Source organism: Pezoporus flaviventris, unplaced genomic scaffold (genome assembly GCF_033815535.1).
Source record: "Pezoporus flaviventris isolate CSIRO_AGI_PZ_B2104156 unplaced genomic scaffold, CSIRO_AGI_Pfla_v1 ptg000002l, whole genome shotgun sequence".
NCBI lineage: Eukaryota > Metazoa > Chordata > Aves > Psittaciformes > Psittacidae > Pezoporus > Pezoporus flaviventris.
Window position 1 is genome coordinate 59742826 of NW_026892550.1, and position 26344 is coordinate 59769169.

At 40.4% G+C, this 26344-nt stretch overlaps 1 protein-coding gene across 1 annotated transcript in view; it reads left to right on the top strand.

The window, feature by feature from the left end:
• Nucleotides 1-1250: 1250 nt before the first annotated feature.
• The window catches only part of LRBA (LPS responsive beige-like anchor protein), a 401040-nt gene continuing 375946 nt past the window's right edge, over nucleotides 1251-26344 (top strand). Inside the window, exons 1-2 of the mRNA XM_061440892.1 lie at nucleotides 1251-1619; nucleotides 1980-2483. Coding sequence (XP_061296876.1) covers nucleotides 2250-2483 — 234 coding nt within the window. The 5' untranslated portion in view covers nucleotides 1251-1619; nucleotides 1980-2249. The remainder of the gene's footprint in view (nucleotides 1620-1979; nucleotides 2484-26344) is intronic.

Sequence of the window (26344 nt, forward strand, 5' to 3'; positions counted from 1 at the left end):
GAAAGGTGATTAAATCTAACATGTTTTCATAACTGTTTAGGTGAATGATTAATTTTTAATATTTGTGATGTTCACTTGAAAAAGAGTTTCAAACTCAGCAGGTAGTTGGAAAATACTGCGCAGAACCTTCTCTAGAAATTCAAGTATATCAACACTAAAATCATAGGATAGTATGTTCAAAATACTATGACTTAATGCAGAGCCCAGGAGATACCGTGGGAGCCCGGCCGAGCGGCGGGGAGGGGAGCGCAAGCCGCGCTCCCGCCCGCCCGGGACCACACCGCCCACTTTGGGACTTGTACCCGGCGGGGGTGAGTGAACACTGCCTCCACCTTCGCTGGAGCGGCTGGGCGCTTTGGGCCCAGCCCCTCCTGTGGCAGCAGCGCCCCGGCGGCTCGAACGGGCCGGTCTTGCCGAGCGTTGGCAAGAGCTCCTCTTCCCGCCCGGCTACCGGGAAACGGAGCTGCTTTGGGAAACCCCCTTCAGGCAACCGCCAGCGGCCAGCCCAGGGGGTGCGGCTCGCGGAACGCCTCGCCGGTGGCAAGCCCTTCAGCAAACCGAGCTGCCTCCGACGCCAACCCGAAACAACCAGCGATACCTTCAAAGGCTTTTATCTATAAAGGAAGAGGGCAAGTTCTCCTCCCTCCTCTGGCACTCCTTTTACCTCAGTTCGTCAAATATGGGCGGCGTCTCGTATGACCTATATTCGCTCCCCAAACAGCGGTTACCAGGGAGGAAGGACGCCCAGGCCAGAGGTTAGGGTGGGGAAGCCGCTCACCAGCCACCTCAGGATCGCTACTAACGGGGATGGGAGGGTGTCCTAGCCTCCCGACTCCCTCCCTGAGGCGAGGGAGCTGGAGCCTTTAAACCTGCACTCCCCCTGCAAAGGTGTTACTGCCGTGCCGACCACCTACGGTTTCCCTCCTGTTCGGAGGCGCGAACGCGGAGCGCGCAACTAGTTTTTCTACGCCGGTTCTGCCGCTCGCGTATGGTTTCTTTTATTAAAACCAAACCAAAATACATAAAGCCCCCCGAAACTCACAAAAAAAAACCGAACCAAAACCAAACAACCCAACTATTCAACCCCCAAAGAAAGAATTGCCTGAGGAGCCCTGGCCTTCACACGGTGCTGCAGCAGCCCCATAAAGTTCGGGGTCTCCACAGGTGAGCAGCCCCTGAGGTGGTACCGCGGCTGAGGCAGGTCGCGAGGCGCAGGACGAAGTTACCGCCCTCGCCCCTCTCACCTGGGCGCACCTGTGCGTACCTGTGCGTGCGCGAGCGAGCGGCGCCTGCCCCGCGCACCGGCGGCCCGCCCCGCCCGCGCCCGGCCGCGCAGGCGCACGGCTCCTCGGCCGGCGGCGCTCCGGGGGCTCAGCGCTGTCATGGCGGCAGAGAGCGGCAGCGTCGGCAGGAAGAGATGGGGCTAACTGAGACTCTGGCGTGAAGCGGTGGCTGCTGCTGGAACTTCAGGCGCCTTCCGGAGAGAGGGGCGGCCGGTGTGGCGGAGCTCCCTCTCCGCAGCCGACGAGCGGGGCAGAGCAGAGCAGCCACCTCCCGGCCCCAGAGCCAGGCGTCAGGGCAGCCCGCGCCCCCACCACGGCGGCGCCGGGCGGCAAGCGGTGAGTGCGAAGTTGCTGGGCGGCGGGGTCGCTGCACCTGTCCGGGCTCGCAGCCGGGGAGGTGGCGACGGTAGGGGAGCGGGAGCTGTGCAGGCGGCAGACGGGGAGCCTGGCGGGAAGGAGGAACGTGTTCCTTTGCAAAAATTAATGAAAATTAAGCCCCTCACGGCCGCGCTTGGCGCGCGGCTCTCAGCGTGCGGCGGGGCTGCGGGGACAGGCGTGAGCTCCTGAGGCGGCCGCCGCTGCCGCCTGCTCGGTGCGGGGCAGGGGACGGAGCTGATGGCCGGGGGCGGGACCCCCGGAAGAAAGGGGAGCGCCAGGCTCGCCGCGAGCTGAACAATATCTCAGCTTGTCCTTCAGGGCTGTAAATACCTGCGTGAGGGCACAGAGCTGTGGACAGACGCCTCCTGCTGAGGGAGAGAGCCGGGAGTCCGAGGGCGCGTCCTCCCTCCGTTCCTGCCTGCCTGCCCGCCTCTCCCCCCCCGCCGGACGTGGGTTCCGCAGGAGCCGGAGCTGAAGAGGAAGAGCGGGCCGCCGGTTGCATTCCCGGGAGCCCGAGTGGCCCCTTCTTCCCGGAGCGGCGAGCGTGTGCCGCTGGGGCTTCAAATCGTAACCTGAAGGGAGCTAGCCATGGCGAGTGAAGACAAACAAGTTGTTCAGCCAACAGGTGATGATGGAGGAGGAGGTGGTAGTGGAGGAGGAGCGGGGAAAGAAGGAAATGCTACTGAAGGAGCAAGTTCGCTGCAGCCTTTGAATCCAGGAGTCCCCATCCGAGGTATCAAGATGAAATTTGCTGTGCTGACAGGACTGGTGGAAGTTGGTGAAGTGTCCAACAGAGATTTGGTCGAAACTGTGTTTAACCTGGTAAGTTGATTGCTGTTTTGGGGAGGGAGAGAGAAGAGCACCTTACATGCACAAAAGAATCCTGTGCTTTTCTGATGTTTTTTTCCTGTCAATATATTTTTACATGTTTACTTTCACCACACTAGATTTCAGCTAGGTTCTCTTTACTTATGGATGACAAATGGTGAAAATAAAGCATCTGGACCTCTATATATACATTTAAACTTGAAACAGCTCTAAACAGCATCCTCCTTAGTCTACCTCAGAAAAATTGTTGCTTTATATGCAACTGAGAAGCTTATTGTTATGTTTAAACATTCAACAGGTGTACTGAACAAGAAAGCTAAATATTAATTTAGTAACTCAAGCTGTCATCAAAATAAACAAATACATGTTACTTTTCCCATGAATTGTTTGCTTCCTTTTTAGCTTCCTGTTTGGTTTGGAAGTAGGTAGAACTTTCATGTTCTGTGTACAGGGAGTGGGGGTGTCGGGGAGCAGTTCATGCAAATGCTTTTCTTACTCTGCTTGTTGGGAAGAGTAGAATGTGATTTCAGTGCCCTTTTTTATTAATGAATTAGGCGCTGTTTTTTAATACTGTATGGATGTATTTAATACTTCATGACTAGATCTCACTGAAAAATGAGGATACAACTTTTACTGTTGAAGTTGCAAGCATAATATATACTGTTGAGCTTCTTGGGCCACACTTAAAGCAATTAGGCTAGTTGATGTTTGCTTGCTGTAGGACACCGCTAGTTGATGTTTGCTTGCTGTAGGACACCAAACATTAGGAGATAAACTGTTCACAAAGAAAAGTTTCTAAAGGAACTCTGCTATTATCAGAGATCTCAAAACATCTCTAAAAATACTCATGGTTCCTCTTTCTTCCTTTTAGTGAGCACCTTTGACTTTAAAACCTTGTGGTTCCTGACAAACCAGGAAGTGAGAGCATGCAATAGTGTAAAGCTTGGTAACAGGGAAAGTTCACACAAAAGGCATACCAATTTTTAATCACTGTTTGCATTTCAGCTATTTTGTTAGTAGTAATCTTTGCTATGTGCAACTTTCATTGGTCACTAAATACTTGCATGCTGTTGTCTGTTTAATGCTTTTGATGTTATCTTCTTGGGCTATGGTAAGTATTTTTGAATATTTTCATATTAGCAGAAAGTAATTCTCTAAATAGTATGGGTAAAAGTCTCAGTGCAGAGGGGCTGCAGTAATGGTAAAAATGAAGTGCAGATCAGAGGTTTCCTGAATGCTTCAAGTATGAGGAAGTGATTTAGGTTACTTAGAGTCCACTTGACAATTGTCCTTGACAAACCCCTCAGATACTTGGACCTGAGGTTCAAAAGGAGATTCTGGTAAACAGTTTACAATTTAGGACACTTGTGTGAGGGGAAATTGTTCATGAGCATGTCAAGTTCTACTTTATTTCTAGCATGGTCTTTTGAGTAGTGTACTGGAGGGGTGTTTTATGGCAGCAGTGGAAGGAGGTTCAGCAGAGTAATTAAAAATGTGAAAGCTCCTTGATTCTGGAATTCCCTTTCTGCTCCATCTTGGGTAAGAGATGAACAAAAATTCAGCTTGTTACATAGAGTCCTTGGGTTTAGATTTAAGCGATCTGGAGGACTTGACCTGTGCACTACATTCTCCTGGATCTTAATTTCCCAAATAAAAGTAAAAGAGACTTTCTGGCCCTGGAAGTTTTTGAAACTGTTTTTCACTTTTTCTGCAAATGAAGTAATATCCCTGACCTCTTTGAGAAGACTCCCCGACTGTTCCAGCACACCTACCTAAGATGTGGGAGTCTAAAGTTCATGTCCAGCACTTCATTATTTTGATCACAGCAGAAGTAGGCAGTTAATAGCAATCGTGAAACAACAAATAGTTTGGTAATAGGGATACTTTACCTGGATTATGTGAGAACAATATCAAAATTTTTGATCAATATCAAAGAAAGTTGGTCCCTTGGTTTCTCTTGAATGCTGGGAAAACATACCAACTATGAGTGACTTAATTTGGAAAGAGAAGGTATCTTGATGTTATGTGGTTTTGTGGTTTTAATAAAACTGGGATGCTTAAAATCAAACCAGCCAAAAAATTGTTTTTGTTCCAGAAAGTGTATTTTTATCTTCTTTTTTTTTTTTGGTAAAAATTTTTAAGCTGACTTTTTAATATAGCTTTCTGGGATATCTGGCCTTACTACAAAGCAATACTGATCTATCTGTCATTGATTTCTGCCTCCACTCAGTCATTAGCTGTGACCTCTTCATTTTGCTAATACCTCTGAAATCACACAGATGACAGGTTAGGCATGCAAAGTGTTGATTAGCAACGGTGTGCTTTTCTGTGCATGTATGCAGAGAAGATTTGCCTTTTATGTGATGAAGTGATCTTGGCTATGGCTTTTCTGGTACGTTGTTTTCCCAGTAGCTTTCAGAATGAGTTTACTCATGTGTACAGGTTCAGTCGGGGGTGTGAAAATGGGGTTAGGCCCAACATATCCCCTCCTGTTGGGTTTCACTCGGGTGACTCATAAGTGCACTGCCTCAGCAGTGTTAGCAGAAATCAGCCAGCTTTCTTCTTGTACATTGAAAGGAGGAAATGTACAGTATTTGGGGGATGTTTTGATCACTAAGGTGAGATGTGTTTAGACCAGAGTGGAAATAGGGCTTGTCAAATCTGTGTCAAAAGGTGTTTTTACATACCTGTTCTTCATAGCATAGCCACCTTCAAACTGCAGAGTTTATCTTTTAAAAAGGGAGGTTAGCTGACCTAAATCTTTGTTTCTTGAGCAAATGTGTTGCTCTTAATTATGCTTTTCAAGCTTGTACAAGATGGAGTTGATAGTGAATTTCTCTGTGTGATGGAGAGTCAAAAGAAGTGCTGTCCTGATGTTCCTCATCTTTAAGTATTTAAGAGACGGCCATGATCTGTATGTGAAAGTCTCAGAAGGTCAAAAAATGAAGCGCAAAGTAATTGACTTGCTGCTTATTAAAGATTTTCAGGTTCTTATTAAAGAATTTCAGGTTCTGTAGTTCTGATTACTTGAGTAAATAACTTATTCAGTCCAGCAGTGTTGAATCTTGGATCTGAGTAGCACCTATAAAATTTTTTCTGTCCACCGGTATAACAGAGTGCTTAGTGAGCTCCTTTGTAGCATGCACCAAAACCTTGGGTTTTGTCTCATTTGTTGTCTTTGGAAATACTGCTCTTAGAAATATTCAAATTGATCTGCTTTGTTTTGGTTGGTATTCTCTGACAACCTAGTTTTCAGGCTCATGTTAGGTATGTTTTTGTGTATTTCAGCACTTCTTAAAATTGAAGAGGAAAATACTAACTTTAATGAAGTGTATTATTCTGTCAAAAACTTTACAAGCACATTCCTGTTCAAGTATTAATCTGTTTTGTTACTTTTCTGACAGTAAGTTATAATATTGGTATATATTGCTCATGCATTGTGAATTATACTTGGAATTGACTTTGGGCAGCAGTAACTCCTTGAATTTCCTTTGTGTACAAATCAGGTCTATTCTTGTTCATTACCTCATATCTGTTCCCTCCTCCCTGCCCCTCTTAGTTTATTAAAATAAAAAAAAAACCTCCTGGTAGAAGATGATAGAATGGAAAAATTAATTATTTAGAGTGAGATCTGTTACTAACTTAAAGACAGCTATGCTTTTTTTCACGGTACAACAAAAAACAAGTTGGTCTCCAGCTAATGAAGAAACTTTCAGATAGAGTAGTAGAAATTATTTGGCAAGTGGCAGAACTTTAAAACTTACATTTCTAAGTTAGTTACAGTACTATGCTGGTTATGTTGAGATTTTTAGGATCTGAAGTTTCCAGGTGTAGAGAATAAATTCTGTTACTGAAGGCTATGCAATCTGCATTGGAAATGCAGGAGAAAATCCTTGCTGGATTAAAATTCTGGATGGAGCTTCTGCTCTACTCCGTTCTAAACAAGCTTGTCTTGTGTCGTATGTCAGTGTTGTCTTGTTACCAAGTTATTGTAAGTTTCTTGTTTATATATAAAACTTAGGTCACTGGATAGCCTTGTCTGTCAGTAGGTAAAGGGCTCTCACTGGCAAGTGAGAGTTCATAATGAATGTTGTATGTACAGTGGTTATCTGTGCTGCTTTATTAGGCTTCTGGTGGGAAATGGATATTCTGGCAAAATTCTGCTGTGCTTCAAGCAGATGACTGTACAACTGTTGTCTTTGTGGTGGTGTTATCATTCAGTTTGGGCACTTTGTGCCAGAATTTACTCAGGTCTCACGTCAGCTAGTGTATAGAGGCAACAGGTAGTCTAGACTTTCTGCGTTTCTCTAAAGAAATGCCAGGCCTTGCTCTAAGCCAATTTTATTTGAAAAAGCTTTAGCACTTCTAATTGTTCTAGTGGCTGTAATATCATTCAGTTATTTGGGCTTTTTTTTTTTTTGTTTGGGCTTTTTCCTCAGTCTGTGTTGCAGAGACTTTTTTTTTTTTTTTAATGCTTTCTCTCTGGTGAGGAGAATGTGCTGTTGCTTCTGATTCTGCTCATGGGTTATGAGGTCCTCGGCAAGGGTTACCTAGTGACAAAGTCCAAATGAGAAATAAATCTTAGGCTTTTATCACCTTTGGAGGAGAAATAACAGGATCTAAGGAGCAGAGACTAAAATTACTTTATAAGCTTCATTTGTCACCTTTCTCACTTCTGCCAGATTTTCTAAAATCACAAACAAAAATCAGTGTAACTTTTAAAAATTCTTACTGTTTACTTTCTTTGTTTTTCCTTGTAAGTAACCTTCTTCCTCCAGCGCACTTGGCTTGTTTTATAGAAGAAATCTGAGATAAATGTCAGGACTGCCACTTGTTTGCCTTCTGCTTATATGCCCTCCGCTCTTTTTGTCATGTCTCCATTGCTATGGTTTCTGCACTATAAACTCTTTATCATTATTCATATTGAAAGGTAATAGCATCACCGGCTGCTAAAACAGGTTTCTAATTTGGCATGAATGCTACTGAAACATTGCTACGATGGATGTTGTGAAGTAGAAATTCCCCCTTTTTCATCTTTGTTCACTTTTTTGCATGTACTTCATACAGAAACCCCCTGAGGCTAATGGTAATAGAATTAAACATATTACAGTAGTAGAAATGCACTGTAGATGTCTTCATAACAATGAAGATACCTCACAGTGTGGTTTCTAGAAAATGCTAGGATTTATTTTCTATATAAACTTTATCAACATTGTTGACAAGCAAAAGTAACCAAATGCTTTCTAGAACATCACTAAATATTGTGTGTTTCTTAATATAGGCAGTCTTCCCTAGTATGTTCCCAGTAAGTACACCTTTGGCTACTGTGACCTAGTTCAGTCATGTCTGCCTGTTTACAGTGATAAGGGAAGGCTGTGGCTTTAGCTGGGTCAAACTTGTAGGTTTTCTTAAAATGACAGTAACTTGGACAGTCAGTTGTCCTCGTGTGCATGCATGGTTTTGGTGAATGAATGGAATTCAGCAAAATGCTTCCAAATCTCAAGTCTCTATGATCTTTTTCAAAAATAGATGCAAACTTACTTTTTTTTTCTGGCCCTTTCGCAATGAGATGTTTTTGCCCAGTTTGATGAATTGATTTAGGCTCCTTGATTCCAAGTCATCTTCATGGACCCATAATTTGGGATCTGGTAACAGTAAAAGATGATTTTGGTATATTTAGCTGGTGAAAGATGTCTCTCAGCCTCATTTAGTCAGACTTTACCTAGCTCAAAATCCTTGAGTAATGGGAGTCACCCTCCACTTAAGAATTACAGACCTCTGTCTTGTATTATGAGTAGTTCTGAATACACTTAGCATTGAAGTGATGTGTAGTGGGGTTTTCTTAGGTGTTGATGCAACTTTGTAGTTAATGGAAATACCATCCTGCATAGTAAGTGGAGGAATTTAGGGAAACTTTGTTGTCAGCTGAGAAAGTCATGGAATGTAGCAAGTGAGGTGGTAATGGCAGCCTTGAGTTAGGCATGCTGACAATTTAGAAGAAAATGTCTAGAATCTGAAGAGGAGCTGATTTAACTTGGCTGTGATATCAGCTCACATCTGTGACTGCAATTTAAGACACAGCTTAGGATGACAATATATTGAGGGCAAAACCTTAAGACCACAGGAAAATGTTCAGGTTTTTCTCACTCTAACTGGTCAATTTTTATAGCTTCTCATGACAAATGCAAAGTTTTGAGTGCCTGTGAATGACACGCATTCTGTGTTTTCCAGGAGTGTTGGCATCCTATACTGCCATTAGTAGCTCTGCACAAACCTAAAATAAATATAAAAAAAGCAAGGCTGAACTAAGCATTTCCATATACATTATCTTAGTAATGCAATATTTGATAGACAGTTTTTAATTAGCAGTCCATTCTACAAGTAAACCTGTTTCAAATGTGTTCACAGCATGCTTTGGAATTCTCTGTTAGAGGGGAATTGATCAGGTCAATGACAAATTTTTCTAGTTGGTGTCCTGTAACAAAGAAGAGGGAGTCAGGTATCTATTGTGGTTGCTTTGTGCTCTCTCAGTAGTATTTTGTGTCACCTCTGTCAGACAATACTGGGTGAGATGGACCATTGGCCTGACCCGGTAGTGGAGATAGCACTGTAATGTAGTGGCCATATGGACTGGCTCAGGAAGAGCATTTGTGAATTAGGGAATAAAATGAAATTAGGAGAAATAGGTGGATGGCATGTCAAGGTTGCTACAAAGGCTGGACATTGCCGAGTGAGATAAAAATAGATAGCTATTCATGTCTGTTGGAAGAGATTATTCAAGGGATGAACTGAAGTGTGCAGATTCAAGAGGAGTGTGAGTAAAGAGAAGGTTTTTTGGAAGTGGCTGTATTGGATGAATACTAGAGGTTGAGGAAAATCAGAGGTATTTGCTTAGTTCTTTAAGGCAGTGTTCGTTTGGTACAGCATTTAGATGCTGAAGCTCGCTGAGAAGTCCCAGTCTTCTGAAAAATCATCAAATACAATTTTTTTGGTGTTAAGATAAAAGAAAGATAAATGATAGATAAAATGAAAGATAAAAATGACATTTATGTGTGATTTCTTTCACTATCCATATATTTGTTTTGCCACCTATTGGGAAAGCTGTAGTCATTCTGAACTATATCACACTTGGCATGGTCTTTTGACTTTTGACTTTTGGGTTTCATTTTTACTAGATAAGTTGGTAACTTAAAGCATTTATAGCTTCTGTCTTTATGTGGTCATGAAGTTCTCTATAAACCTTAAGGAGGAAGCTTTAATCTGTACCACAGATTAAATACGCTTTACAGTTTAGTCATTGGATGCGAAATAGCTATTCACTACCTTTGCTGCTTCTGTGTATAAAGCCCTTTAAGAATCTTTTCTACCAAATTCAGTCTTGCATACATTAAATTTATGCATATCTTTTTAAAGAACTTCTATTTATTTTAAATGGGTCAATCTGGAAGAAACTTTTTCTTCATAATCACTAATTGCAGTTAGCTAAATTTCTGCCATTCCAGTCTCTTCCACAGCCCCTGGAGGCCTCGCTGGCCTCTTCATAACATTTGCATGATGGTTTTTGCTATTAGCTTGACCTAATTACTAATGTCCTCATTTAGATTATAATTCTGCTTTAACTAATTCTGGATTTTTCTGTTAGACCTCGTACTACACTAGAGCATATTATTACCTGTCCAAAACTGGTTTGGTCAATTGTATTTTTTTTTTTTCCTCTGGGAAACCTTCAGACTTTGGGAGCTCTGGCTATTTGCCAGGAATCTGAGGGTTCCCATCGATTTGCATAAAGCAGGATACTGTTGCCATCTGCTTTTTTTAATACCTCAAGTGGCCAGTGGAAACTGTAGTTTCCAGTATGCTCCATATTTAGAGCAGATAGCAATCGAGATGCATCTTTGCATAACTGTTTTAATCAAATTTGCTAAATAGTGATGCTGCATGACTGCAATTGTACCTTTCCCTGAGACACTGTAGTCTTTGTGCTGATACTGGAAGCATGTTGTAATTTGTGAAGTTTGCATTGCCACAGTGCTTTAGATTCCAAAGCTTCAGATATAGGCATAACTAGTTTCTAAATAGAAAGTAATTTGTGAAGAAGAAAACCTAATGCCTTCCGTTGCACCTCTAGTAATAACTGTGGAGCTGGGAGCAGCTATGTCCCAGGCATGATTTTCTTGTTAATAGCTGCCTTGAGATGATACTAAAATGGGAATAGCTAGTGGGAATAGGATGTGCTCTGTTGCCTCCTGTGAAGTGCTCTGTGAGTTTGAGCTGCAAGTCTCTTTACTGCAGTCTGCATGTGAGTAGTTCTGTTGATGATTTTGTATTCTACATACATCTAGCAAAAAAATTTCACATGCATTATACAGTAAATACAGATTATTTTTTGTTCAGCTCAAACTGAGTTGTTCTGGCAAAAACCTGTTCTATTGATGCAACTGAAGAAAACTTAAAGAGCTACTGGGTTAGTGTTCCTTTGCATATGAAGATCAAAACCAGAGTAACTACTTTGGACTCATCTGCTCTTTGGAAGTGTGTTACTTGTATTTGTGTCGGATCCCTACCCCCCTCCCCATCGCACCTCCTCCCTTTGCCATCAGCAGTTACTCTCTGTGGTGTGGACACAAGTTACAAAAATAAACTAGTGAAATGAAGTCTGTTCTATTTGCTCCACTTACTCCAGATTTCTAGTTTTAGAGTGGACTAGCCCTGTAAAACAGTAACTGTGTCAGTGCATAGGGTGATGTGTAGCTTGCTTATTCTCTCTTCTGGGGGTGCTGATAGGCTGGAAGCACCAGTAGGCAGCAGGCAAGATGGTCACTGCTGTGGAAGAGCAATTTCTCTTCTAAAAGAGCAGCAAAAGAACCAGTAGCTTGCAGTGGACTGGGAAGGATATGGAGTCCAAGATGCTGAATGTTTGCTTGATAAATCTCTCACAAATTGCTTCCTTTATCAAACTGTGCAGGTTTGAGTGGGAATTGTACTGGTTGCTTTCCCAAATACAACTGGGATAGGGGTGGGTCAGGAGGTAGAATAAGGTTAACCCTGTTACTGTAGAACTGCTGAATAAAGGCTTTGCAGATCCTGCAGCTTTTAAGTTTTAGTAGTCCATTATTAGTGAAGTCTTAAAATTATGCTGCTTGTATTTCTTGGGATTAAAATTGTGTCCCTAAGGACAATTGTTTTTTGCAGGATTATTAATGATTTTGGCAGACCTTGGAATCAAGGTCTTAACTCCTCCCTCCCTCCAGGTTCTTTATGTGCAATTATAGACATAAGTTAAAAAAAAAATGGCCAATAATACAGAGGTAGAATTGCTGATAAGCCTTAAAACAATGCAGTCAGGGGCAGAATGGGAGCCAAATGAGCAATGCTGGTAATGGTGCATGACTTAAATAAACAAATGGAAACTATCAGTCCAGTCAGCATCTGCCTCCTACTAATGCTTTTGTTGAAACTAAGCATGTGATTTGTCTCTAGTTTTGGTTGTCAACTTGACTGAAAAGAACTTGCAAGCTTTGTTTTTGTTTTTTTTTTTCCTCTCTCTCTCGATGAGAGTTTAGTTATAATGTAAGATTTGGTTACAGTGTATAATCTAGGTGCCACAGTGCCTGACTTTTAGTATCTCATCTGAAATACGAGACCAAGTAACTGTGCCTGCATTTTTAGAATGCATTTTGCAATAGCCAGTGTGAGATGGGGAGTTATGTATGTTTAATATGTTGCTGATATTATAGAATGGGAGAACACTAACATGCTGGAGTGTATATTTCAGTTTGGATTGCAAAACATTCTCTGTCCAGTTTGTAATCTACAGTCAAGGGTCACCTTCTGAAGCTCTGATGTTCTTAACACTTCAGTTTTCCTTATGTAATGTAGCAGTGGTGCCCAGCTCAACAGTAGAGCTCTGTGAAAAGGGCCATGCTAGATTATGTACTGTTTAGCCTTACAACAGGACACAGTTTTGTCCTTTCTGTGCTTCTGCCTGCACCTCCCAGAGACCTGGTACTTGCTGCCTTTATCTGGGGCTGCAAAAGCGAGTCCAGAGCACTTGCTGGGTTCTGTAGTGGGCTGAGGACCTGTGAGTGCCACTGCACGCTGCAGCTGCTGTGGATCAGGTGATTGGCAGGGGACTTGCCTTTGGGGAGATGTTTATTCCAAGATTTATCTGAGACCTGACATTAAAGACTTGTGCTCTTCCTATATGCTGCTTTTGAAGTGAAATGTATATTGCTTTTTGGGAATTCTGCTGGCTTAGTACAGTCTCACCTATGCAGGAAATGAAAGTCACCCTGATTTCTATCTTTAGTAGGAAGGGATTCAAATTGCCATTTGTCAGGTACACATAGCGCTAGTGTCATAAGGGACTTGTAAGGGAACATTTCTCACACTCTTTTGCGAAGGCTAGCCTTGCATGCCAGTTTCATGGGTATGAAGAGAAGGCACAGAAAGAAACAAGTCTCAGACCTAGTGTTTAAGGTGTTTGAGTAACATTCTCCAGTCATTCATATATGACAGAAAAGGTTTGAACCTGGAAGTCAGTGGACTTCTTGCACACATTAGTCAAGTTCTTTTTATATCATACAGAATCCCAATTTCCTTCCTGGAAGGCAAATTATCTTCAGGTGGAGGGGTTTGTCTTGTGATTGAAAGTTCACCAGAGTTGGTTATACATATTTCAAAAACTTAGGATTTAGGTGACAGAAACTTGGGTTTCTTGCTTCTGGATAGTGCTGTCATTTTGCAGAAAAGTGGTACCACTATTTCTAAGTAGATCTTGCTTTAGGAATGCGCTAGGTATTTCTGTGTTCTGTCTTGAGAGAAACCATGATGAGCAAGATGAAAAAAAAGACATGTAAAACTTCTAGGTACAAATTAGTGTCACTTCTATGTACAAATTGATGTCATGTATTGTCTGTCCCTCCCTTCCCCCAAAGGGGAAAAATAATGTTCATATTGTCACGTGATGGGGCTGACTGTAACAAGGAAACTTGTCAAAGTTTTCCCTTAGCTAGGTTTTGTGTGGCAAATTGGGAGGCCTGGAAAACCAGATACAAAGTGAAAGTTAGGGAGTGAGGAATTGAAGTTTTAATTAAGAGCTAGCTTAAGTCTTAATCTTGATGCCCTTGCTGTTGTTCTTTGCAGTTTGAAGATGAACATATCCATAGGGTTTTTTAATTAGACGTCCAGAGTTGTTTGGATCTCTTTCAATTCCAGTCATGTGAATAGAGGTAGAGGTAAAATTTTAGAGGAGCAACTTAACTGCCCAAAGAAATTGTCTTAAAATAACATCACAAATGAACGGCTTAGTTTGATCACCTTAAGTGTGCTGTAGCAAAACTTGATTAGAAAGTATTTGTTTCAAATCCAAACTTTTGAAAACAAATTCTGACTGCCTAAATGTTGTGATCTTGTCACTGTTGATCATATTAGAAAAGTGGGAGACTGGTGAAGTTCCTACTGACTGGACAAGGGGAAACATAATCTCCATTTTTAAAAAGCCTGGAGAAGAAAAGGCTCTGGAGAGACCTTAATAGCAGCCTTTCAATACCTTAAGGGGACCTACAGGAAAGATGGAGAGCGAGTCTTTATCAGGGAGTGTAGTGTTAAGGGGGTAATGGTTTTAAATGGAAAGAGTGTAGATTTAGTTTAGACATGAGGAAGAAATTCTTTACTGTGAGGGTGGTGAGGCACTGGAACAGGTTGCCCAGGGAAGTTGTGGCTGCGCCATCCCTGGCAGTGCTCAAGGCCAGGTTGGATGTAGCTTGGAGCAACCTGCTCTAGTGGAAGGTGTCTCTGCCTGTGGCAGAGGGTTGGAACTAGATGATCTTTTGATGATCCTTCATGCCCCTTCCAACCCAGACCATTCTGTGATTCTTCAGGGTGGGAAGGGGAAAAATTACTTTGAAGTACGCAAGGGTGCCAGAAATTTAAGCTAAACCTGGATTTGGAGGCAGGGAGAAGGAAAATTATTTCAGTGGATTTTGACTCATCTGTCACTGACACATTAATATCTATGTTTCTGTTTATTCTGTAGTGGGACACTGTATATTAGTCAGTTGCTAACTGACATGTAGGGTTTAATGAGAAATTTATGACTCGTTCCTATTAAAGTTCCTACTCTAGTAGCTGAAGCCCAATATTATCCTGCACAGGGTATTTCTGTGCATTTCAATGTAGTAATGTTGCATATTAGTGACAATAGGACTAGTCGGACACAGGCTTAATGACCGTTTTCTGGCATGCATGGCACCTGCTTTGTGGAATAGCTCTTCAGTTTTGGAATATGCTTACTGTATGTCTTCTGTGGGCTGGCAGTGCTTTTGACTTCTGTAGCACTGTGTTAGAAGTGATCTTGATGTTTACATATATGAGGCTAGAGACATAGTTAGAATTCTGTTTGTCAGCTCTCTCTAGGAGTTTTGTTTATCAAAGGATACCTCTAAATGGGTTGGTTTGCCAGTGACCTTACTGTGCATTGGAAAAAGTGCTTGAAAACACTTAGGGATTATTCAAAGAGGTATTGATGACTGTAATGATGGAATCAAAGCAGAGTAAAGGATTTCTCAACTGCAGTAATTTTATGTGCAAATTCCTGTATTAAAAGATGCCTGAACCTCAAACTTAGTCCAGAATTTTGAAAGCAAAGATGCCTTTGCTTAAAAAAGATAATAGTTTGGCCAAGAGGTGCTATTTTCCATTACCAGCATGCAAGCTAAGTATCTCTGATAAATTAACTGTGGTGTCAAAGAAAACATGATGGATGTAGCAACTATATTAATTAAATATTAGTTACCCAAGTGTGGGTTTGGGTTGTTTTTTGCCTTCAGGCAGTGTTTTGCTCAGTGTTATGCTGTAGTTATGATCTCTGTATGGTGGTGTTCCTTGTTCTGGTGCTGTAAACCAGTAAGGTATTTATATAGTCACTGTATTTGGTATTATGAAGTAGCATATTCCTCTTTGAGATATATTTATGCCTCTTGCTTGAATGATTTCCATATCAAAGATGGGTAGTATAAAAGCAAAGAGAAGAAAGTGTATTTTTATTTGCTGTAAAAACAACAGAGCCCATAAGTGTCATATTGGGCTCTTTCACTTTCATCCAACGAAGTTTCTGCTGATTGAATCAAGTCTTACTTGCTCCAGGTAGGTGGTCATGACTGATGTGGCACATTTAGTTGAATTTAATTTTTCTAGGAAGAGGAATGGATGTCAAGGTTTTTCCATAGAAAAGACTATAAGGATACATGAAGCGGTGAAGGACTAGAAAAGGCAACTTCTACTATACGGAAGCTACCTGCTTTGGAAACATTCATGTATACGACTGCAGAGAATTGGCAGAACTGAAGCTAGTGATAATTTTGGACAGGTGATGCTAAGTAAAATACCTTAAAGCAACTGCATGCAGCAGTCACTGCTGTTGGAAGATACCTTTGGGGCTGTGTTTTTTGTGCTGCTTCATCAAGAGATATTTCACAATTGCTCCTTTGTGCTAATGGGAACATAGTTCAATGAGAAGTTCTGTCTTTGGATTTTTATAATATTTGTTGTTACAACCCACAATGTAGATTCAGCCTTGGCAATGAGAAACTTGAGCTTCAAAAGCTTTTGAGTTCATAAATAAGCTATTAAGCAGAAACATTTGGAAAGCTGATGTCCATTTTCTTCTCCCTGTGAATGGGTCCAGATGTAAGTCAATGGCATTGTCCTGTTTTTGGCTGGGATGGAGTTAGTTTTCTTCCTAGTAGCTGGTGCAGTGCTGTGTTTTGGACTTAGTGTGAGAATAATGTTGATAACACACTGGTGTTTTAGTTGTTGCTAAGTAGTACTTACTCTAAGTCAAGGACATTTCAGTCTCTCAAGCTCTGCCAGTGAGGAGGGGCACGAGTAGCTGGAAAGTAGCACAGCAGGACAGGTGACCCGTACTAGCCAAAGGAGTATTCCATACCATAGAATGTCATGTTCAGTGTAGAAACTGGAGGGGACTTGGCGGTGAGGGGCTTTTAGCTGCTCAGGGATGGGTTGGACACCCGTCTGGGTGGTGAGCAATTGTGTTGTGTGTCATTTGGGTTTCCTGAATTTTATTCCTCGTTCTCTCTCTTTTTTGTTCCCTATTGTTGTTGCTATTTCTATAATATTTTACTGCATTCCAATTATTAAACTGTTCTTATCTCAACCTGTGGGTTTTACATTTTTCTGATTCTCCTCCCCATCCCACCCCAGGGGGTGGGGGTGTGTGAATGAGCAGCTGCATGGTATTTGATTTGCCAGCTGGAGTCAAACCATGACAGGCATCTTCTACTGGACTGTATCACTTGGGTTAAATTACAAACCTTAAGGATTAAGCTTTGAAAATAAGAAAGAGCCAGTTTGGTTCCTCAAGGTGGAATTTCAGGATTTTAAAATGAAAAGTAGAAAAGATGTTAAAATAATTGAAAAGTTGCTCTTGAGAGTCAGTGATTCATATGTTAAGGTTACCTGATGCCTTCCATTTTAAGCAATCTTCAGGTATTTTCTCTGAAGTTCCACTAATTTTTTTGCAGCCGGTATGTGATACTATGCTCCAGAGGCATGTGGGTTCAGTTCAGCCTTCGTTCAGATAAACTGTTGTAACAGGCTCTTTCTGCTTTCAAAGCAGCAGCAAATGTGTGTTTTCTGCTGCGTGCAGTCAGGCACCTAGGAAACGGAATTGGGAGCTAGAAGAGGAGGATAATTGTTTTGGGCTTCCTAATTCTTGGCACAACAGGTTATACCGTGCTTCCTACTTAGAAAACAAGGAGCATTAAGACTGTTCAATACCTGACTCTAGAGCTTCCTCATTATTCTTGCATTGTGTTTTTCTGTGAAGCCTGAGCTCCTTTTGTTTTTAAAAAGAATTAAGGAAATCCTATCCAGTTCAGATGTATTACAGCCATTTGCATGGGATACTGTGTAGCTCTGTTAATGTTCCTTTTTATTTCTGCAGTTGCCTCAACTCCTGGAAAGAGAGAGGGAGGCAGGGCCTACCATGATATATAGTCAGATCCTGGTGATGCAAGATGTTTCTCTTGTTATCTACTGGGATGCTTATCATTGGAACTCCAGTGACACTTAAAGGGTTCAAACCATGAGCTGATAGTAGATTCTGTATGTCTTCTGCTACTGTCTTTGATATTCTTTGTCATTCCAGATAGTACTGAAAAAGGCCACTTTGATTAGGCAGGGAGAATGCCCTTTTTACGTGAGGATGAAGACACGGAATTATCTTTCGTAATCTGAAATATTTAGTGAATGAGGTGATATGCATCTTCCATCTTAGTTTTCGAAGCCTGAGAGAAGGAACTGGTCAGCCTTCCTTGAAAACAACTTTCAGAAGGCAGCTGAAAGTGTTGTCAGTTATGCATTATGTGCATTTGTATTACAAAGAGTAATTTGATTTTTGAGAAAATTCTTATTTTTTTGTATGTGCTGTCCTAGTAAACTGGTCTTCCTGTGTTTCAACAAAAGGTACTGTAGTATTAAAATTATCCTAATCAGAAGTCACAAGCAGAGTAGTGTCAGTCTTGATTTTTTTATTTTTTATTTTTTTTTTAAAGAGAGCATAAACTGATTGTCCTGGTACCTTTCTGAATTTGGTGGCTGATGTTGACTTAAGGCTGTAATTGTATTTGTTGTGACTCAGAACATGACTCTTCCAATAAAAAAACACACAACCTTTACAAGCTAGAATGAAATAATGAAGTTACAACAGCATTCATCTTTCTTGTGCCTTGTCTACAAGGAATGCCTTTTGTTTCAGCTGTGAAGCCTGTTGTAAGAGCAGATTGCTGTTAGCAGGCAGCTAGAAGGCTGAAACTGGGTCCTCATTCTGAAAGAGTAACAAGCTGTCCTTATGAAGGGCTGATTTTCCTTGTCTTCTACTCCCCCTGTATTTTAAGTAAGTGGGATAATTTACTGATCATATGGTAATGAGATAATCTGTCAATATATTTCAGAATGTATTCCAGGATTCCACTGCTGTTAGATAAAGTCACGAAACTTCCCCTGAAGAGCACTTAGTATATATAGATCGCCATTTATATGTGCTTCCCAATTCCTGGAGCAAAATACATGGCAAAAAGTGGAAACATAATTAAAAATAAGAAAATAACAAGTGAAACTGTCAAATGAGAAAACTAGAGTGACAGAACTAATATATTAAAAACTGAAATGACGCTATAAAATGGGAAAATTAGAAATTGAGAAAGTAACACATGAGATAAACTTGGTGTTCTAAGACAATCTGGGAGTCTATATTGATCATCTCCTGAAAAACATAAGAATAATATTCCCCAAAAGCCATAGTAGGACATTGTTAAGGAAATTCTGTAGCTGCCCTATATTAAAAAAAGGCTGGGGGGGGAAGTGTAATTTTTAAGGCATGTAATTTACTACTTAGGTATTTTTTAAGCTGTTTTGTAAATGGTTACGCTCTTCAGAAAAGTATTATTTATCTGAATCATCAATGACCGAAAACCTGAAATGAAGTTATAGAGATTAAAGCTGTAGCAAGGGTGTATTGTTCTACAGCGTACTGGGCCGCATCAAAAGGATTGTGACCGGCAGGTTGAAGGAGGTGATCCTGCCCCTTTCTCTGCTCTTATGGAACCCCACTTTGAGTATTGCGTACAATTCTGGTGTCTTCAATGAAAGAAGGACATGGAGCTGTTGGAGCAAGTGCAGAGGAGGCCACAAGGATTATCAGGGGACTGGAGCACATCCTGTATGAAGAGAGGCTGAGAAAGTTTGGGCTGTTCAGCCTGGAGAAGAGAAGGCTGTGTGGAGATCTCATAGCAGCCTTCCAGTATCTGAAGGGGTCCTGTAAAGATGCTGGGGAGGGACTCTTCATTAGGGACTGTAGTGATAGTACAAGAAGTAATGGTTTCAAGCTTAAACAGGGAAGTTCAGGTTAGATATAAGGAAGAAGCTTTTTATTGTGAGGGTGGTGAGGCACTGGAATGGGTTGCCCAGGGAAGTTGTGAATGCCCCATGCCTGGCAGTGTTCTACTGCTGTCTACATTGGATGGAGTCCTGGGCAGCCTGGTCTAGTGTGAGGAGGGGTCTCTGTCCATGGCAGGGGGGTTGGAACTAGATGATATTAAGGTCTTTTCCAACCCAAAGCATTCTATGATTCTATGAAGCTGTGTTGTCTGGGATGGTGACTTGATATTGTTGACCTGTTTTATAAAAGCAGTTCTTGCTGCAGAAATTTTGAGAACATTCAAGTTCTCCAGTAGACTTGGGGCTGAGGAGCTACAACTTTTTCTGTAACTTTTTTCTTTCTTTCTCTTTTTATTTATTTTTTTTTTTCTTCCCTTAAAATTTCTTGGGAAGATAACAAGCTTCTGTGCTTTGTTGAAATGATCTCTTCTCCCCCAAAGTTAACTTTAGCTAACTGCAGTGAAGGATGAGAAGAATTTAGCATCTTTACATATTGAGACCTCACTGCCAAGCGCTTCGTTGCATAATGCTTAGTTATGAAATGAAGACAAAAGCTGTTCTTGGAGACTGGCAGTGGATAGCGAGAGGCTCATTTCTGTAAAGGCAGGAGACAGGCTGTGTTGTGCAGACACAAGTTTCTAAAGCAGGGTGGCCTAAAACCTCAAGTCAGCTCATCCTACAACTTGAGTGCAGTACTTGCTTGAAACCAAATAATAGTAGGTTTATAAATGCAAAGTTTTTCTTTTGTATAAGAAAAGACCAAACAACCAAAAACCAACTAAACCAAAACCAACCACACACAAAAAGGTGAATAACAGGTAGCAGTAGAAGTAAGAGTAGTTATTTTTCAATATAAAGAAAACCTAAACAAAATATGTTGAAAATATTGAGGTGGCCCTGTTTGCTAGGCCCTAAAAATGTCAGTGGTAATTGCTTTTGTGTTTTATCTATGGAATGTAGGTCCTGAAGAAGCAGCTTTGAATGGAGGAAGAGCTCAAGATGGAAATTTCAAATCTGAAGTCAGAAATGTGTAATTATTTTCAGCTAAAGCTCTTTGGCATTCCTGTACATTACCTGAGGCAGAGTTGTGGACAAACCTTGCTGCCTGGTTTTGTGCAGCAAGCTCCAAGTGTGCAAGGTGATGTCCAAGGAAGCACAGATGTGTTGTAATTTGAAATATCTGGCTTGCTTTGCTGAGGGTGCAGCTTTGTCACTACCATCACCGCAGATGGTAAAAGCCATGGGTACTGCCAGCAGTTATTTCAGGATAGAAACAAAATCTTTTATACTATATACTGTAATGTATAAAATTCCTTAAACTGATAGTTTGACTGCTACCTATGATTTGGGGGAGAGGAGGAAGAGGGGAAAAATAGAACTCTTGTTCCCTAGGATGATGATCTTACATTTATGAGGATGTGCATGTAGATTTGCTGTAAATTATTAATGCTAGTAGGGGTGATTCATGGACCAAATGCATGCTAAGTTTTGAAATATGAAAATTGGATTATTTCATAGAAGTAAAATTCTTATGCAGAGTGAATAGAAACTTTTTGGACTAATAGGAGATGCAAGAAGAGAAATTTACTCCAGTCTCTCCACCAAACTCTTTAAAATTGTCCCTTAAATTGAAACATTTCTCAGTTTTTGAGTCTTAAGGTGATCTTAAAGGTGTGTTCTAACCTAGTTGTTTCTATGTGAAGTCAATCATATAAAAACTAATATATTTTGGAGTTCTAAAAATGCTGCTGCTATATAAATCTGGAATTACTTTTGTATTAAACACAGTGAAAAATGAGACTGGGATATAATAGGAAAAAGAAATCTAATTTTATCACTTCTTGAATGTTATTATCTCACAAGAACATTCTTCTTATTACCTGGAGTCATTTATTGCCGTCTGGAGTTCCATGTGTATCACAGTTCAAGTGGTGTCGTTAGATGCTAAGGATAAACTTGGTTAAATTAAAAATGGTTGCTGAGCGAATTAGTATGTAGTGTTTTAGGAATCTGAGTCTTCTGTGGAGAGGGGGTTATATCTGTAGCTTTATTTTCCATAACCCATTTCCATAAGTCACTGCTTTTCTTGTTGGTTTGGTCAGTGCAGAATTATGTTGGCAATGATGTGGTTGCCACTGGCAAGTTTTCTCTGAGAGAATGTTGTTACTGTTTCATCTGTATTTCTGCTCAGTGGAGGACTGTGTTAACTGTTTTAGCTGTCCTTTGCTGCAGCCTCTACTCTTTGCCTGGAGAGCCCACGTACAGAAGGAGAGAGAACCGCTGCAATGTTTATTCTGTAGTGGCATCAGGAGCTGTATCAGTATCTCCAGTTAAACATCTAAATTGGCTCCAAACTTATGCAAGCAGTACATGGACTGCTTAAGAAACCAGGAGATTAGTATAGTGTTCAGCACTTGATTTAGTTGTCTTAATGGTAAATGTGTAAAACAAAAGAAGAATCTTGCTTAATATGACCTTTTCAGTTTGAAGGGTGGCGATATTCAGCAAGATACTTGTGATTCATTAATGCAGTAGATTGGCAATTATGTTTAAAGTAATTTTGAATTCTTAAAGTTTTGTTTACCTTGTTTTAGAAAAAGGGATCTTTTGAGTTGCTAGAATCACAAGAGTAGCATAGTTATTAAAATTCTTTTGCCAGAGTTGCAGTCAAATGCTTGTTAGAATTAATCTAGACGATGGAAGCTGGCTTTCCTCTTGTCTAAAAATTGCTATGTACAAAGGTTATAAACTTTAGCTGACAGTATTTTGTCAGAGTATGGTGAGCACTAGCTTTATACTTTCGTAAGGTTACAAATAACTAATTTGAATTTCTTCTGTAACTTTTACTTTTGTTCCTGAACATTTCCTTAAATGTTTCATTAGTATTTGGTTGTGCTGAACATAAATGTGTTCCACAGGGCCCTTTCCTGTCTGGTCTTGAAATTTGCATGACAGGAAGGAAGGAACATAGAGTTAAAATCTTTATGCTGAAGTACTTCTCCAATTGTGAATAGTGGTGTCTGTATTTGTATTATGGCAGCTGTTCATATTCCAGATGTCATTGACCAGCTGTGTTTAGGTGAAAGTGTTGCCAGACAGTATTACACGTAAAAGAAAACAGGTGAATGGTGACAAAGACAAAATAAGCTTTAGGCTTATCTTGAAATAAGAATGGTTTCTTAAGGAAGTGTTGTATTCTGTGCTGAATGCTTTGCAAAGAGTCCAATAATAAGTAAAAAGCAGACAACCCCACACCTTTTTAAAATTATACATGAAGAAAATCATACTATTTCGCTTTTCATCTTCCATCCACTGTCACAGTGTTTCCCCCTAATGTTTGTAATTGATTTTTTTTTCCATTATTTCAGCTTATATGTGTTATAAAATCCCCAAAACAACCTGATTTTTTGGAAGAAAGTGTATAATGCTACAATTTCACGGAATATATTCAGGTAGTGATGTCAACATATTAAATAAGAATGCTGCAATTTGAGGCCTAAGTAGTTATACAAGAGGCACCCACGTGCCTCTACAGACTTATTCCCTTGAAGAGGGCTTAATGTGGGTAAAATGTTAATCTGCTTTGCTTAGTAAATACCAAATCGGAAAAAAAGTCGGCTATATTGTAAATTTCGGAAGGAAAATTAAGACTTTGCTAGGCGGGAGATACCTTACTTTCCAAACATCTGAAAGGTATTGAAGAAAACTGGGTTTATAAGTTTGAATTTTCAAAACCTCATTGTACTCAATTGCAAGTGTTTGAGTAAATAGAGGCAAGTTGGTGTTTTGTTTTTTTTTTTTTGTTGCTGTTAGCAATTGATAGAGCTGAAATAATTTGGTGGTTATGCCAAAACATGTATTTCTATTTCTTGATTCATTTTTCAGTTATAAAAAGTAAAGCATTCTGTAATACAAATTGTATGCTTACCTGTAACACCAGTAGGAGGACATGAGAGGTTTACTTTGGGGTTTTTTATTAACTGAATTTGGAAAACACAATGAGGGTGTTTACATTAAGGGACGAACCTGAGTTAGGTATGAAGTATATAAAAGATACTCAGGATGTACGTAGTGTGCATTGAGAGATAACAATTTACACTTGAAAGTATTTATTTTCAAACTTTATGGATTGTCGTGGTTTAAAATTTAAGGTGAAAACTTATGTCTTACAGATGTGTTTAAGCTTTATTTAAATTTGTCTGAATATGATGCAAGTCGTATTCTCTAGTGTTGCATGTATATGCTGTCTATAGGTATGCTTATGTGTTTTTTTTTTTACATTCGTGATGCTATAGAGAAGTACAAGAGAACTACGATATTGTGTAACAAACCCAGTTACTAGAATTGAATTGAGGTAGCATGGTACAAGTTAGAAGGATAATATTTTGTGACACAATTGGGGTGATTAAAATAAAAAGAGTTGTTGTGTTGTGGTAGTGGACCAATCAAATCTGAAGTGTTAAAAAAACAAGTTACAAGTGTTCGGGAAAAACCATGTTTTTCTTAAGGTTCAAATACTGAAAGGCTTATCTCGGAACAGAGCTTAAAAATTTACAGTTGCCAATAAAAGCTTTCCTTGAGAGACTGTCAAGTATAGATTGTAATACCAGGTGATCAATGTGTCCTCCTGCATAACATCAGCCCTAAGGCCAACTAATATTTCATGCAGTTAGTCTACAGGCTAAGTGTAAATAATAAATCTTCACCAAGCAGACTGGGGGGCCAGCTTAGAACAATTGCCAATAAGTCTGCACTTATTTAGGTTTGAGTGGCAGTAAGTTCAACCGTGCATAAACTTTGATTGCAAAGGGAAGAAAATTCAGTGCTCTAATGAAAGCCCAACCAGAGATGCTGAAGTTGACTCCATACCTGGGTGGAACTTCACTTCAGGTGTGTTTAGCCTTGAGATAATTTCTCATCTTTGTTAGGGGAATCTGGCAACCTGGTATTTGAGCTGGTATGGACCTGATTGGGTCAGGAGGAGAAAGGTGTTGAAAAGCGTCTTGGCTGTGGTAGTTATGTTGTGCTTCATGCAAAAAATGTCATGCTCTAGTGTTAATGGTTTTTATGTGAGATATGAATCTTGGCATGAAGCTGAAATACCTGTTGTCAGGCAGGTAACCCTTGTTGGTAGGAAGGGTTGGTGAACAAACATAGCTGCTTCTGTGGTGAATTTCTACAGGTGGGTTGCTGCATCTTGGCTACTGTCATAACTAGGAGAATTATTTCAGCTGAACAAGAGATTATACACTTTCTGATCTAAGTGCACTTGGGAAAAGGCACCAGTTTTGATCCTGATAGTTTCACAGAGATTCATATGGTGGCAGGTCAAATTGGGTAACAGGAATTTATAAAATGTTATCCACCCTTGTATCAATTCCAGAGGCTCTAGACTGGCTAATTTACTAATACACAGTGAGTGGGAGCTGGCTGTGCTTCAGTGCTGGGGAGGCTGTGCATAGAGATTACGGTAGTGAGTTTTGGAAGGAAGCCAAGGAAGCATTGTAGGGTTTGCTCAGAAGGATTACACAGAGTCATTCTGATCTACATCCGAAATACTAGATCTGGTTTGCTGTGAAATGATTGCAAAGGCGCTGCAGGCAAGTGACTCAGTAACAGTGTCTGGTTGGAGGGTTGTGGCTTACTCTTACAAGTGCAGACCATGCTGTTCTAATTAATGCCTTTCCCAGAGATAGATTAGACTGTGTTCAGGACAGGGAGGGGACACAGTGGTGTTTTATAACTTCCAAACCCCAGTGTTGCTCTAGAATTAACAATTGAGTTTTTGTAGTGGAGTACACTGCCAGGAGCAGCTTTGTATATTCTAACAGAAATTGTTTTGGTGGGGTTTTTGTATGTTAGTGGTATCTGATAAGCAAAAGTTTCATTTGAGGATCAGGGCTGCTGAAAGCTAGCACTTAAAGGAGTAAAATCAATTTGACTGTGACTGACTCTTACAAGATATTTTGCCAATAAATCATTACAGAAACTGTAATGAACAAACTTTCAGTTATAAAAAATGTGCTTAACAAGGATAGCTGTCTGTATACTTACTTGGTATTAAACTTTTCAGTTAACTGAAGAAAGATGAAAATGTTATGTGGTACAACAGGAGTATCTTTGTAACCTGATCTAGAAGACAACTGAAAGGGAATGTTCTGTCTGAGGTAATTCTATTACTGGGTAAAATTTCAGGTAACAGAGTAACTGTATTGTTGAATGTCAAGTACTCAAAGTAATATGGTCTGTAACACTTTCTAAGGAGTCATGTTTTTGTCATCATAGGCTCTGCAGGGATGGATGTAATCATAGAATCATAGAATAGTTAGGATTCGAAAGGACCTTAGGATCATCAAGTTCCAACCCCCCTGCCATGGGCAGGGACACCTCACACTAAACCATATCACCCAAGGCTTCGTCCAACCTGGTCTTGAACACTGCCAGGGATCAGTTGGTTAGAATCTCATTGCCTATTGTAAAGCTAAAAAGCAAACATGAAAGTATGCAATCATGCTTTTAAAATTATTTTTTTAATTGTGTACTGATTTAAAAGGAGGATAAGAATTCTGTTGATGCTGCTCTTATTATTTAAACCCTTATTTTAAAGCCCCTGTGCAAGTAAGTGGATTCTTTGGGATGGAGGTGGGGTTAATTGTGTGTACATAACTGCTCAAAAATACTTACCTTGGGTGCCTAAATACTTCTAAAATTCTTTCTGTGTGAATGTGACAACATTCCTGTCATATTTGCAGTGACTGATTTTTAGAAGAGTTCTTAACTTGTGCCATATTTCCACTTCTAAGTATCTGAAACTTTGAGTTGTACTTGTGTATCATTCAATTTTATTGCATTTATTTTGGAAAATAAATCCATGTCCTGGAGAACTCACAGTTCTT